General features: G+C 37.8%; 1 protein-coding gene across 2 annotated transcripts in view; it reads left to right on the plus strand.

The window, feature by feature from the left end:
* Positions 1–4,046: 4,046 nt before the first annotated feature.
* The window catches only part of LOC127630196 (delta(3,5)-Delta(2,4)-dienoyl-CoA isomerase, mitochondrial-like), a 30,764-nt gene continuing 21,634 nt past the window's right edge, over positions 4,047–13,176 (plus strand). Inside the window, exons 1-6 of one of the 2 annotated variants that reach the window (XM_052107668.1) lie at positions 4,047–4,177; positions 9,938–10,106; positions 10,279–10,367; positions 12,264–12,388; positions 12,870–12,918; positions 13,079–13,143. In XM_052107668.1, coding sequence (XP_051963628.1) covers positions 9,952–10,106; positions 10,279–10,367; positions 12,264–12,388; positions 12,870–12,918; positions 13,079–13,143 — 483 coding nt within the window. In that variant the 5' untranslated portion in view covers positions 4,047–4,177; positions 9,938–9,951. Of the gene's footprint in view, positions 4,258–9,937; positions 10,107–10,278; positions 10,368–12,263; positions 12,389–12,869; positions 12,919–13,078; positions 13,144–13,176 lie in introns of both variants that reach the window. The other variant, XM_052107667.1, reaches the window with a different exon arrangement.

Genomic DNA, 13,176 nt, shown 5'->3' on the forward strand with positions numbered 1-13,176 from the left:
TATAAAAAAAGTTCTGGGAGAAAATGTAGCTAAAAGAAAATTTTAAGAAAAAAAATCCAAAGGGGATTGTACAAAATACTTCACATCAAAAACAAAAAAGATTTGTTTTTCAGGTTACCAAAAGAACTGCTCTTCAGAACCTAAGACGCTTTTAGACATAATGACAGCCATCTATAGAATAACACCACGAGAGGATCAGCACTGTAATTCATTGCTGTTGATATGTAACATATATAACATGATAATTTAAAAACCCTTTAAAGTCATAATGTCATTTTAGCCAATCAACTGAGCCTTAAATGCCATGTGACTAATCACTTTGGAGCAACAGGAAAATGATGTCCCTACATGCTAGCAATGCTGACTGGCTGATGGCGCAAAATTACGCATACAGCATGGCCAGGTCAAAGGGGACGCTTGCCCTTTAGGGCATATTTCAGGAATAATAAGTGGACCTCAGAAAAAAAAGACCTCTTTAATACAATGCATTTGTAACAGTTATGAAATTATATTTCACATAGTCATGTATTACTCATATGTAAAATTACTTAGTAAATTATCTTTGTGTACCTGATGTGTCTGTCTGTGTATGTGTGTGTCTCTGTTCCTTTAATTTTCGGACTGCAATTGTGTTCACAATAATTTCCTGTCTTAGCTCCTCCTCTTCCCTTTCGGCATTGTTTCTGGTAGGTTTACACCAGAGAGCTTCTATTCCGAGATAACAATCTCCACGCTTTTATCATGGGAGAGAGCGTAACAGTAATAGCGTGTTACGACATACATCAGAGTTTGCGAATACCATACAAATAAATGGCGAGAGTCGTAAACTGACACCTACCTGTCGCAAAAAGAAGTGTCTTCTCTTACAAAAAAACAAATTTATCATAGTGACCTCCACACATAGTTCACTCCAAAATGACTGATTAGTGTAAAACATGCTGAAGATTAGCGGACAGGAAGTCAATTCATTAAAGGAATAGTTCACCCAAAAATTAAATTTTCCCATCATTTACTCACTCCCATGCCATCCCAGATGTTTATGAGTTTCTTTCTACTGCTGAAAACAAACAAAGATTTTTAGAAAAATATCTCAGCTCTGTTGGTCCATACAATGAAAGTGAATGGTGATCAGAACTTTGAAGGCCCAAAAAGCACATAAAGGCTACATAAAAGTAATCCATAAGACTCTAGTGGTTAAATCCATATCTTCAGAAGCTATATGGTAGGTGTGGGTGAGAAACAGTTTATTATTTAAGTCCATTTTTACTATTAATTCTCCTCACTGCCCAATAGGTGGTGATATGCACAAAGAAGGCAAATTGGCAAAAACAAAAGAAGAAATATTTGAACGTAAGTGTGGAGATATATAGTAAAAACACACATAAATATTGATCTGTCTCTCACTCACCCCTATCATATCACTTCTGAAGATATGGATTTAACCACTGGAGTCATATTGATTACTTTTATACTGCCTTTATGTGCTTTTTGGATCTTCAAAGTTCTGGCCACCATTCACTTGCATTGTATGGATCTATGTTAACCTTGTAGGCTCCCTTGATACAAAGGCTCTGTTTATGCTGAGCTCCAATTAATCTGATTTAATATTTTTCTTGAAAATACATTTTATATGAATTTTTCCTTTAATTAATATCTCACGAGTCAACCCAACCACGGATGTCCAGTGTCTAATTCGATCAAACACACAACGCAGACTATACCAGTTACACATTGAAAATGTTACTGAATGCATCAGATTTAGTGATTTGAGCAGCAATTGAAGTAGCAAATACAATGATAAATGTTATTAATTCAATGCAACTACCAATTGTTCATAGTGAGGAGCAGAACAAATATGTTTATGAATGTTACATTTAATTTAAACCAAATTGTTCCTTCCATTGTCTTAACAGGTCAATTTGACATGCGTAGAACCAGTTGTGATCTTTTACCTTTGGATTTTATGGATGTAATGCAACAAATAGTTTTTTGTACATCTATGAATCAAATGTTACCTAAAATCACATTTATGTCAAATTTAGCCCTTGGTCACATACTGTTCTCTAGCTTCCCCACCTGCTGCACTGGGTACTGCATCTTACCCACAAATTGCAGAATTTCTTCTCAAATGGGGGTTGCACAAAGACACACAAACACACACACACACACACACACACACACACACACACACACACACACACACACACACACACACACACACACATACAGGGGCGAAAATTTCATCAAAATGTTGGGGGGGACAATAAACATAACAATTCTCAAGAGCAATTTTTGAAGGGGACACCAAGGTTTTTTTTGTTGTTGCCCCGTTTGCATTTGTATTATTTTATTTCTTAAACAATTATTTTAAGAATATATCATTATATTTTTTAAAATACACATATTTTAATGATATTTTAGGGGGGTCCTGAACCCCCCCCATGCGCACACACACACACACATTTATTTTTATTTTTTTAATTAAAATGTTTTTTTCATTTACAGTTTTGAACAGGTCAAATATTAATACATAGGCTTGCTACATGATTCTAAATTATAGGGTAAAATTAAGCTAAAGGCCCACCAATGGTAAAAGACCTATTGAATGTTATTTTAATAGAAAAAACTAAAGCACCTACCTGAACCCCGGTAACACTGCAACAGATTGTTTGATATAAGTGGGAAGGAATTAATTTGTTGCTATGAATGTGCAAAGTGGGCCCAATTTGACTTCTAGAGCAGACCAAATAGATTAATTTGTGAAAAATGCATGTACTAAAATTGTAACTCTACACTGTTCCATTTCTAAAAACAGAATAAATCACAAGTTGTTGCAATAGAGTTGAGATATTATAAAATGCCAAAAGTGATTGAAATAAATGTATCACATGACATACTTTGTCAATATATATATGTTATATAACAAATATATGTTAGTAAGCAATTTAATAACACTAAAATAATGTTATATTTGGGGAAATTCCTAATAGAAACTCTGTTATTCTATAATACATACACTGTGTACGCAAAATAGTTACACTAAGGAACTTCAGGATAGAAATTTCCCCATTGAAACCAATTAAAACCACAATATTTGATCCCAGTGCCATTAAAGCATAAAATCATGAATTATATGATATTATGCTTTCATTCTAGAGCCCTGGCTTCATAATTGACATTTGTCATTTTTTCCACTAGATGGCACCATTTTCTCATGTTTAGCCTGTGGAGCAAATACATGCTTTTTTCATATTTTCTGTTTGCTATATTATAGAGCACTGCAGGCCAATTGAATAAATGATGCAGCTAAAATTGTGTAAAAAACAACAGTGGCATTATATAAACAAACTGGCATTTAAAGGGTTCAAATCCTGAAAAGAATGACCATTTGGTAGTTATGATCAGGACTGATGCTGGTTAAAAAAGTCAGTGAAAGTAAAAAATAATAACAATATTTAATAGTTTTATGGCAGTTTATTAACACTATTACTAAAACTTTACTAAAACTATTTTTTGTCTATAAGGACCTCAGAGTAACTATTTTTAATGACACACAATGGTTAAAACAGTGACAAATTTAACATTTATGGATTTGCTCCATTCACTTCTATAGTAAGTTGAACTGCCATTTCTTTGCCAGCCAGGCATGATTCAACATTCACGTTTTTTATAGCCAAACAGAAATGCGAGGCTTGATAAGTACATACATTTAGAAAAATGTAAAGAAAAATAAAGATAGCCTAAAAGGTCTTCATTTCGGAAAATTATGATTTTTTAATAGTAATAAACTTGTTAATTTAAACACGTTTATAGTTTTGATGTTATATGAAGTTTTAAGTGCTTCATTATGCAGTTCAATTGAATTGTTCTATCGAATTAAAAGTGTTTCGTTTGCTGAAAGTCCCTTGATGGGAGGAAAGTTTCTGAAACTTCTAAGCGCCTCTGACGCGATACAATGGAGTTCGACACACTGCACGCGGAGGACATCTGCTGGTGAAAAGCGTGTAAAAATACTGTCACCCATTGACCTCAACGAGGCACCGTACGTCATAGTAAAAAATAAAAAACATGGCGTCCTGCTAAACAGAACTAAAATAGCACTCCTAATACCTGCTTTCAGTTTTTTGAGGACTTACTTGTCTCACACAGCCTCAGAAGATAAAACGACACTATTGAAGTGAGTTTTGAGTCTTAGTCTGTGAGAATATATTGGTCAAAGGACAACAATGACATTTCTATTCAGATCTGCTCTCACAAGTAAGTCATCCTGTTAGATCATATGTCTAATTGATTGCATTCACAGTTAATATTCACAATGATATTGTAATATATGTCGCTGTGAACTTTAGTAAATGATGATAGGATGAAGGACCATCCTTGACAAGACGCTCTGTACATACTTTTTAAGAAAACAAATGACAAAACAAAAGACTCGTGTTTTGTTAGACAATATGTCCTAATGTCAGTTTCATTTACACTGTATTGAGAATGTATTACTTTTCTGTAACTGTATGTGACTTTATTACGTGTGTAGTTAACTGGGTGAAAGGTCACACGTTCAATAATAGGTGTTATTTATCTCTGTACATTTATTCGTATTAATTTGTCCTATCACTGCTTGCCATTTAAAAATAAATCAAGTGTATAATTAAATCGATTTGATAGAATCAATTTAGTGTAATAAAATAAAGGATTAATCCAATCAAAAATTGTATTTATCAATTACACAATACAGCATGTAGTAGAAATGGCTGACAACGAAATGTCGGTTCTGCATGCTCAAAAAATAAAAAAAATTAAGAGTTAGCATTACAGAGAAAGAACAGCAATGAACGGAAACTTATAAAACCGTGTAAATGAAAATAATATACCTAAGTGGTATACAAATGTAAAAATACTATAAATGTTTATTATTATTATTATTATATTATTATACAGTGGCCTCAAAAGTATTTGGACATTTAACCCTTATGCGCCCTTCGGGACATTTTTCTTTTTAATTTATTTATATCATTTTGGCTGTGTTAATGCCAATGGCATAAATTTAAGCCAAAGGTGTGTAGTTTTGGGGGAGTTTTGATATTTTAACCTCAGTTCCTATAATAAATCTATAATACACTGTGTTCACAAAATAGTTACACTCAGGACCTTCAGGACAAAAATGTTCCCAATGAAACCATTAAAACCGCAATATTTGACCCCAATGCCATTGAAGCATAAAATCATGGATTCTTTGTATGCTTTCATTCTGGAGCTCTGGCTTCAAAATGTAAAATCTTTATATTTTCCACCAGATGGCAACATTTCTTTCATGTATGAAGCAAATACATTTCAAAGTCTGTTTCCACTTTGTCAAAATCTGTTCCCCCTATGTTTCCACTTTGTCAAAATCTGTTCCCCCTATGTTTCCCCTTTGTCAAAGTCTGTTCCACCTATGTTCCCCCTATGTCAAAGTCTGTTCCCCCTATGTTTCCCCTTTGCCAATGTCTGTTTCCACTTTGTCAAAGTCTGTTCCCCCTATGTTTCCCCTTTGCCAATGTCTGTTTCCACTTTGTCAAAGTCTGTTCCACCTATGTTTCCCCATTTGTCAAAGTCTGTTCTCCCTATGTCAAAGTCTGTTCCCCCTATGTTTCCCCTTTTTCAAAGTCTGTTCCCCCTATGTTTCCCCTTTGTCAAAGTCTGTTCCCCCTATGTCAAAGTCTGTTCCCCCTATGTCAAATTCTGTTTCCCCTATGTTTCCCCTTTGCCAAAGTCTGTTTCCACTTTGTCAAAGTCTGTTCCACCTATGTTTACCCTTTTTCAAAGTCTTTTCCCCCTTTGTCAAAGTCTGTTCCCCCAATGCTTCCCCTTTGTCAAGGTCTATTCCCCCTATGTTTCCCCTTTGTCAAAGTCTATTCCCGCTATGTTTCCCCTTTGTCAAAGTCTGTTCCCCCTATGTTCCCCCTATGTCAAAGTCTGTTCCCCCTATGTCAAAGTCTGTTCCCCCTATGTCAAAGTCTGTTCCCCCTTTGTCAAAGTCTGTTCCCCCTATGTTTCCCCTTTGTCAAAGTCTGTTCCCCCTATGTTTCCCCTTTGTCAAAGTCTGTTCCCCCAATGTTCCCCCTTTGTCAAAGTCTGTTCCACCTATGTTTACCCTTTTTCAAAGTCTTTTCCCCCTTTGTCAAAGTCTGTTCCCCCAATGCTCCCCCTTTGTCAAAGTCTATTCCCCCTATGTTTCCCCTTTGTCAAAGTCTGTTCCCCCTGTTTCCCCTATGCCAAAGTCTGTTCCCCCTATGTTTCCCCTATGCCAAAGTCTGTTCCCCCTATGTCAAAGTCTGTTCCCCCTATGTCAAAGTCTGTTCCCCCTTTGTCAAAGTCTGTTCCCCCTATGTTTCCCCTTTGTCAAAGTCTGTTCCCCCTATGTTTCCCCTTTGTCGAAGTCTATTCCCCCTATGTTTCCCCTTTGTCAAAGTCTGTTCCCCCTATGTTTCCCCTATGCCAAAGTCTGTTCCCCCTATGTTTCCCCTATGCCAAAGTCTGTTCCCCCTATGTCAAAGTCTGTTCCCCCTTTGTCAAAGTCTGTTCCCCCTTTGTCAAAGTCTGTTCCCCATATGTTCCCCTTTGTCAAAGTCTGTTCCCCCTATGTTTCCCCTTTGTCAAAGTCTGTTCCCCCTATGTTTCCACTTTGTCAAAGTCTGTTCCCCCTATGTTTCCCCTTTGCCAAAGTCTGTTTCCACTTTGTCAAAGTCTGTTCCCCTATGTCAAAGTCTGTTCCCCCCTATGTTCCCCTTTGTCAAAGTCTGTTCCCCCTATGTCAAAGTCTGTTCCCCCTATGTTTCCCCTTTGCCAATGTCTGTTTCCACTTTGTCAAAGTCTGTTCCACCTATGTTTCCCCATTTGTCAAAGTCTGTTCTCCCTATGTCAAAGTCTGTTCCCCCTGTTTCCACTTTGTCAAAGTCTGTTCCCCCTATGTTTCCCCTTTGTCAAAGTCTGTTCCCCCTATGTTTCCCCTTTGTCAAAGTCTGTTCCCCCTATGTCAAAGTCTGTTCCCTCTATGTTTCCCCTTTGCCAAAGTCTGTTCCCCCTGTTTCCCCTTTGCCAAAGTCTGTTTCCACTTTGTCAGTCTGTTCCCCCTATGTTTCCCGTTTGTCAAAGTCTGTTCCCCCTATGTCAAAGTCTGTTCCCCCTATGTTCCCCCATGTCAAAGTCTGTTCCCCCTATGTCAAATTCTGTTTCCCCTATGTTTCCCCTTTGCCAAAGTCTGTTTCCACTTTGTCAAAGTCTGTTCCACCTATGTTCCCCTTTGTCAAAGTCTGTTCCCCCTATGTTTCCCCTATGCCAAAGTCTGTTCCCCCTATGTCAAAGTCTGTTTCCCCTATGTTTCCCCTTTGCCAAAGTCTTTTCCCCCTATGTTTCCCCTTTGTCAAAGTCTGTTCCCCCAATGTTCCCCCTTTGTCAAAGTCTGTTCCACCTATGTTTACCCTTTTTCAAAGTCTTTTCCCCCTTTGTCAAAGTCTGTTTCCCCCAATGCTCCCCCTTTGTCAAAGTCTGTTCCCCCTATGTTTCCCCTATGCCAAAGTCTGTTCCCCCTATGTTCCCCCTATGTCAAAGTCTGTTCCCCCCATGTCAAAGTATGTTCCCCTATGTCGAAGTCTGTTCCCCCTTTGTCAAAGTCTGTTCCCCTATGTTTCCCCTTTGTCAAAGTCTGTTCCCCCTATGTCAAAATCTGTTCCCCCTATGTTTCCCCTTTGTCAAAGTCTGTTTCCACTTTGTCAAAGTCTGTTCCCCCTATGTTCCCCCTATGTCAAAGTCTGTTCCCCCTATGTCAAAGACTGTTCCCCCTATGTCAAAGTCTGTTTCCCCTATGTTTCCCCTTTGCCAAAGCCTGTTTACCCTTTGTCAAAGTCTGTTCCCCCTATGTTTCCCCTTTGTCGAAGTCTGTTCCCCCTTATTTTTCCCCTTTGTCAAAGTCTGTTCCCTGTATGTTTCCCCTATGTCAAAGTTCTAGAGGTTTTCACGCATCCAAAAATGTGTGCCCGAACCCGAAGAGACCCGGAAATGTGCTATCCGGAACCAACCTAGACCGTCTATTATTTGAAAATTTGGACCCGGACCCATGCAGAAACGAGAAATGCCGTAAATGTACTACCCGGAACCCACTCGGACCAGTCTAATATTTGAAATCTGGACCCGGCCGGTACACACAGACCCGACTGAACCCGATCGGCACAGATCCCACAGATAATTGCTGTTAATAAGTAAAATGTCAAGTTGTGAAAATAAACCTTTGTGTCTTACCTAATGTTACGTTAGTAGCCTTCTCTCCTGTACCTGACCTTGACGCATACAATCCATCCTCCTTGCCAAGAAAGATGGCATAATAACATCCATGTTGTTCCTCTCTTGCTGATTGAAAGCGCATGTATAATCCACTCATTATTTCAGCTTCAAAAGTCCAATTTTGGTCATGGTGGCAGATGACAAACGCGACTATGCAGCTTTGCAGTTTTTTTATATCTCGCATAATACGATAACTTCCACTGTTTGCCCTTTTGAACTATAACAACGATTGCACATTCAGTGCCACGGCCGTTGACGTTAGCATCACTAATTTGCTGTCATCTGTGCTCTTTGAGACATAGATTTTAGATATACAAAGCAAACAAACTCCAACCACAATATCTCAAAAATTGTGCCGACACCAATAATGCACTTCGGTTTCCGTCATCTGTCAAACACCGATATGGCGGAATAAGTCCCACCTTCTAAATAAAAGAAACAATCGGCAATTGGTAAAGTCATCACGTCACTGCAGATGTTAAACAGACCCGGGACCCGAAGTACAAATATGGGACCCGACCCGGCTGACTGGTTATTGTTGTGCCATATAATTAAAATGTTATTCTTTGTCAGATTTACATAGTTGAGACCACATAAATCATATAGCGATTGCGTTAAACATTTTTTTCAGGCAATATAATTGCTTTTTGATCCAAGGGGGCTGTTACTTGCAGTAGGCATTTTGTGTAGTGGGTGTTCCTTTTTGTCTTGTGAGAAGCAGACAGATACACTTGGATAATTTACCTAAAATATATTTAAAAAAAATGTAATTCATTATTCACTCACCCTTGAGATGTTCACTAGTTAGTGTTTCACTAAATAATATATTTGATTTGTCTCTCACCAAACCTTATCGTATGCCTTCAGAACAAGGCATGAGTCAAATGGAATAATTGATTATATTTCTGAATAATACTTTTGGGTTCTTTTTGAAGCTTGAAGAGGTGTAGCATTACGTACAGGACATGACTTTTGTGCAAGCCAAACACTACTTGCTTGTTTTCAGAAAATATAAATATCTAGTTATAAATGCATTACTGGACGTGTCAGTATGAACGTTCTAAGCTGTTTATTTGTGTTGTTGGCAGTAGTAACGCCAGCAAGTGCAGCGCAAAATGGAACGGGACACCCTTTTACTGTTGGCGCTTCCAGTGTAGACAGCGTAATTGATTATAATGGGTTCTATTGCTTTTTGAAGTGACGTGCTGCTCATTTTCAGTGTAGACAGGGTGTAAAAGAAACATTCAGTCTGCAGCACTAAAAATTAAGGCCATCAAATTATGATTATTCTTTTTTAATTTGTTTAATTTAAAGTAAAATGTATTCGAATTTGGTAACCATCCACTTCTTTGTATGACATCAGTGAGCAGAATGTTTTTTCAAAATTGTTCTCTTTGTGTACTGAAAAAGAAAGAAATTCATATGGGTGAGAAAATATTGTGTATTTATCTCTTTAATGTGATGAACTGCATCTATGGTTACTGTGCTTGGACACCTGCGTGAACTTCCTACATCCACAAAAAATCTATTCAATCTAATTAAAATTGTATATATTTCATTTTAAACTGTTGTGATCCATTGTAAGCCTTTCTATTCGGTGTGTCTGTTGTCTGATCAGAACAGGGTCTGTTGATGCCTGTCCTGAATGTTGTTAGAGGAATGTCTACTTCAGGAGGTCCCAACCCCCTCTTCACCACCTTGTCAATCACCCGCCCAGCTGATACCATCACTCACGTCGAGTTCTGTCGACCAGAGAAACGCAATGCAATGAACAAGGCATTCTGGAGGTGCAGTGTGACATCCATGACCATTACAAATGCTGCTCAATTCAGCAATGTTCAGAGCATCCACCCCACCCAAGCTTTATTTAATGTGAATGGCAAATATATTTCAGAGATCACAATATACATAATTAGTTAATGCAGAATTGTTTTGTGCATATTTGTATTGTGTTTACAGTGAAATGGTTGACTGCTTCAATCAGATCGCTGAAGACTCAGAGTGTCGTGTTGTGGTTTTTTCAGGTGCTGGGAAGCTCTTCACAGCTGGTAAAATGGTCAAACACTATCTTGCTTGTTGTCTATTTTCTCTTAATTGCAGTTTTGTCTGTTGGGTGTACACCATTCTTCATTTCGATAACATTAACTGAAAGTGGGGATCTAACTTAGCAAATAAAAATACCAATTAGTTTTTGTTAAGACATGAACTATCGTTATTGTATACTTAGGTTTAGTAATTTGAAACGATTTCTACCATAGTCATATCTAAGGACCAGAATACACTAAGCTGGGTTTCCATCAAAATTTGTAGTATTTTTAATGCACATTTCTGAAAATTCTACTAAAGATAATGCTAAAATTGCGTGATTCCATGAACTGTAAATCCACATTATCTTGAGGAAGCCTGCCTTTTTGTCATGGAGCAGCTGAACGACCTCTTTGCTTCTGGGAGAGTTGTATTTACTGTAATAAAGCAATTGTACATTGTTATTAAATGCTGCCAGGAGACGTCATTGTGGCCGTTGGCGACAGAGATCGCCACGGCGAGCGACCAGACAACTTGAGAGAATGTCAACTTTATGCAAATGACTAGCAACATTTGCGAGCGACTGCCAATGAGAGTGAAGACAGTGGAGCTCTCTTAACCCATCTGCTGTAAGTGATATGTATACTGGAGACAAATGCAGGCAAGATGGAGAAGTTAAAAGTTTCTGTGAGCGATTTCACTGTTCTATATCATTCTGTAACCACATAAATGGATATGGGCTAATAAATTGAAGCGTTGAAAACCGTGTCACATTCTGAATGAGTTTGTGAATGATTGAGTCTGCAGCACTAAAGAACTGCTCACACTGCCGGCGGCATTGTCGCTTGGTGTCGCTGGACTCTGCAATATATGTCGCTATTGGGCTTTCCTATTGGTCAAAGTAGCTTTTGATATGCTTATTACAAATGATACTGCCGATAAAACTAAGATGCCATTCTAATTTGACAAGGAATCAATTCTTTTGCCTCCAAAAATTAACATTCTCCAGGGGAGAGCATTTTATAAAATCTGTGCTTAATGTCTATATGAATCAAACTCACTCAGAATGCTGTCACGGTTTTCCACACATCATTGTATTATTATCCCATATCCATGTATGTGGTTACAGACAAATGATACAGAACAGTGAAATCGCTCACAGAAACTTTGAACTTCTCTGTCACTCGTGAATGTTGCTCGTCGTTTGCATATAGTTGACATTTTCTCAACTTGTCTTGTCGCTCGCCATGGCGATCTCTGTCACCAATGGCCACTGCAGCTCGTGTCGCTAGAAGTCGCTGTGCTCTCATTGAAATGTTGCGTGATGCCGCTGGTGGTGTGTCAAATTAAAATGAGAAATTTGAATATTTGTTAAATTTAAGATAAAAATGCATTTGAATTTCAGATGTGTGCCAAGCACTTACGGAGGTCTTTGGTTGCATTTTCACCGCAAATGGCTTTTCACAACTGCGTTCAACCGAATATCACTACTACCTGGGAATGTTACTACCAACTGTACAACTGTAATCAATGAAAAGAACTGTGATGCTGTCAGTATTTTGAAGCTTGAGTACCATGGTAGTAACATTAAACGGTCTACTGAAGCGTTTATTTTCTTGTTTACATTTTTTACTTAAAATTTGAGAATAAGAACTGGCAAAAATCATTTAATTTTAAAATGTATGCACTTGTTTAAAATGGGTTTTTGTTTGGTATGTTTGCAATAAACAACATAACTAGGTGCTGTTTATATGTATTTGGTGCACCCTCTTGTTGATTTGGGAGACAATGTTGATTAAAAAAATTTGGTGATCACTGGTGTTTTGAATTTCGGTTATATTTAGGTGAAAATTCAAATGTAGTTTCATAGCCCTTTTTACAGCCCTACTAAGTACTGAATAATAAATCTCTGTACACAGGTATTGACCTGATGAGCATGGCCAGTGATATTCTACAGCCTGAGGGAGACGACACCGCCAGGATCTCATGGAACTTGCGCCACATCATAGGCAAATACCAGGAAACCTTCTCTGTTATAGAAAAGGTAATTCAAGTACTTTGAAAGCATCTCAATACATTGAAAAATATAAAAGTTTTTAAAGTCCTAAGAACAGATGATATGGGACGTAAAGGAATTAGAGGAATACTTCTTCCAGATATGAAATTTCTGCTCTTTTCCATACAAAAGTGATTAAAAACTGTCAAGCTGCAACAAAATGCACCATAAAAGTAGGCAAACTTGTGCTCTATTCTCCATATCTTTTGATGTCATATTGTGTGAAGAACAGACCAACATTTAAGTTGTTATTCACTTTATTTACTCTCGCCTGTTCAAATCTGGCTCAGAACATTGTTTGCATAATTGAGAGCTATCACGGCGAAAGACAAGATAAAAAAAAAAATAGTAGTAGTAGAGAAGGAGGTGAGATCTTGTTGTGGTAATGACCATCCTGTTGGTCGTGTGTTTGTGATAAATACTGATCTGTTTCATCATGTCTCATCATGTCTTTTTCTTTTTTTTACAGTGTCCAAAACCAGTGATTGTTGCCGTTCATGGAGCATGTATTGGAGGGGGTTAGTTTCTACAGGTCCACCACACTTCATGCTTTTTATTTAATTGTTGGCACCAATTTGTTTAGTACTTCACAATGAAGTTTCTTCTCTGTGTTTCACCAGACAGAAAACATATTTTTCTAAGCAGTCGTGTTTGTATAATTTGTGTTTTGTGTTGAAGGAGTGGATCTGATCACAGCATGCGATATACGGCTCTGTACACAGGATGCCTGGTTTCAGGTTAAGGTGTGGATGCTATTAGATTGTTGTTGTGATTGA

The sequence above is a fragment of the Xyrauchen texanus genome, chromosome 36 (assembly GCF_025860055.1).
Source record: "Xyrauchen texanus isolate HMW12.3.18 chromosome 36, RBS_HiC_50CHRs, whole genome shotgun sequence".
NCBI lineage: Eukaryota > Metazoa > Chordata > Actinopteri > Cypriniformes > Catostomidae > Xyrauchen > Xyrauchen texanus.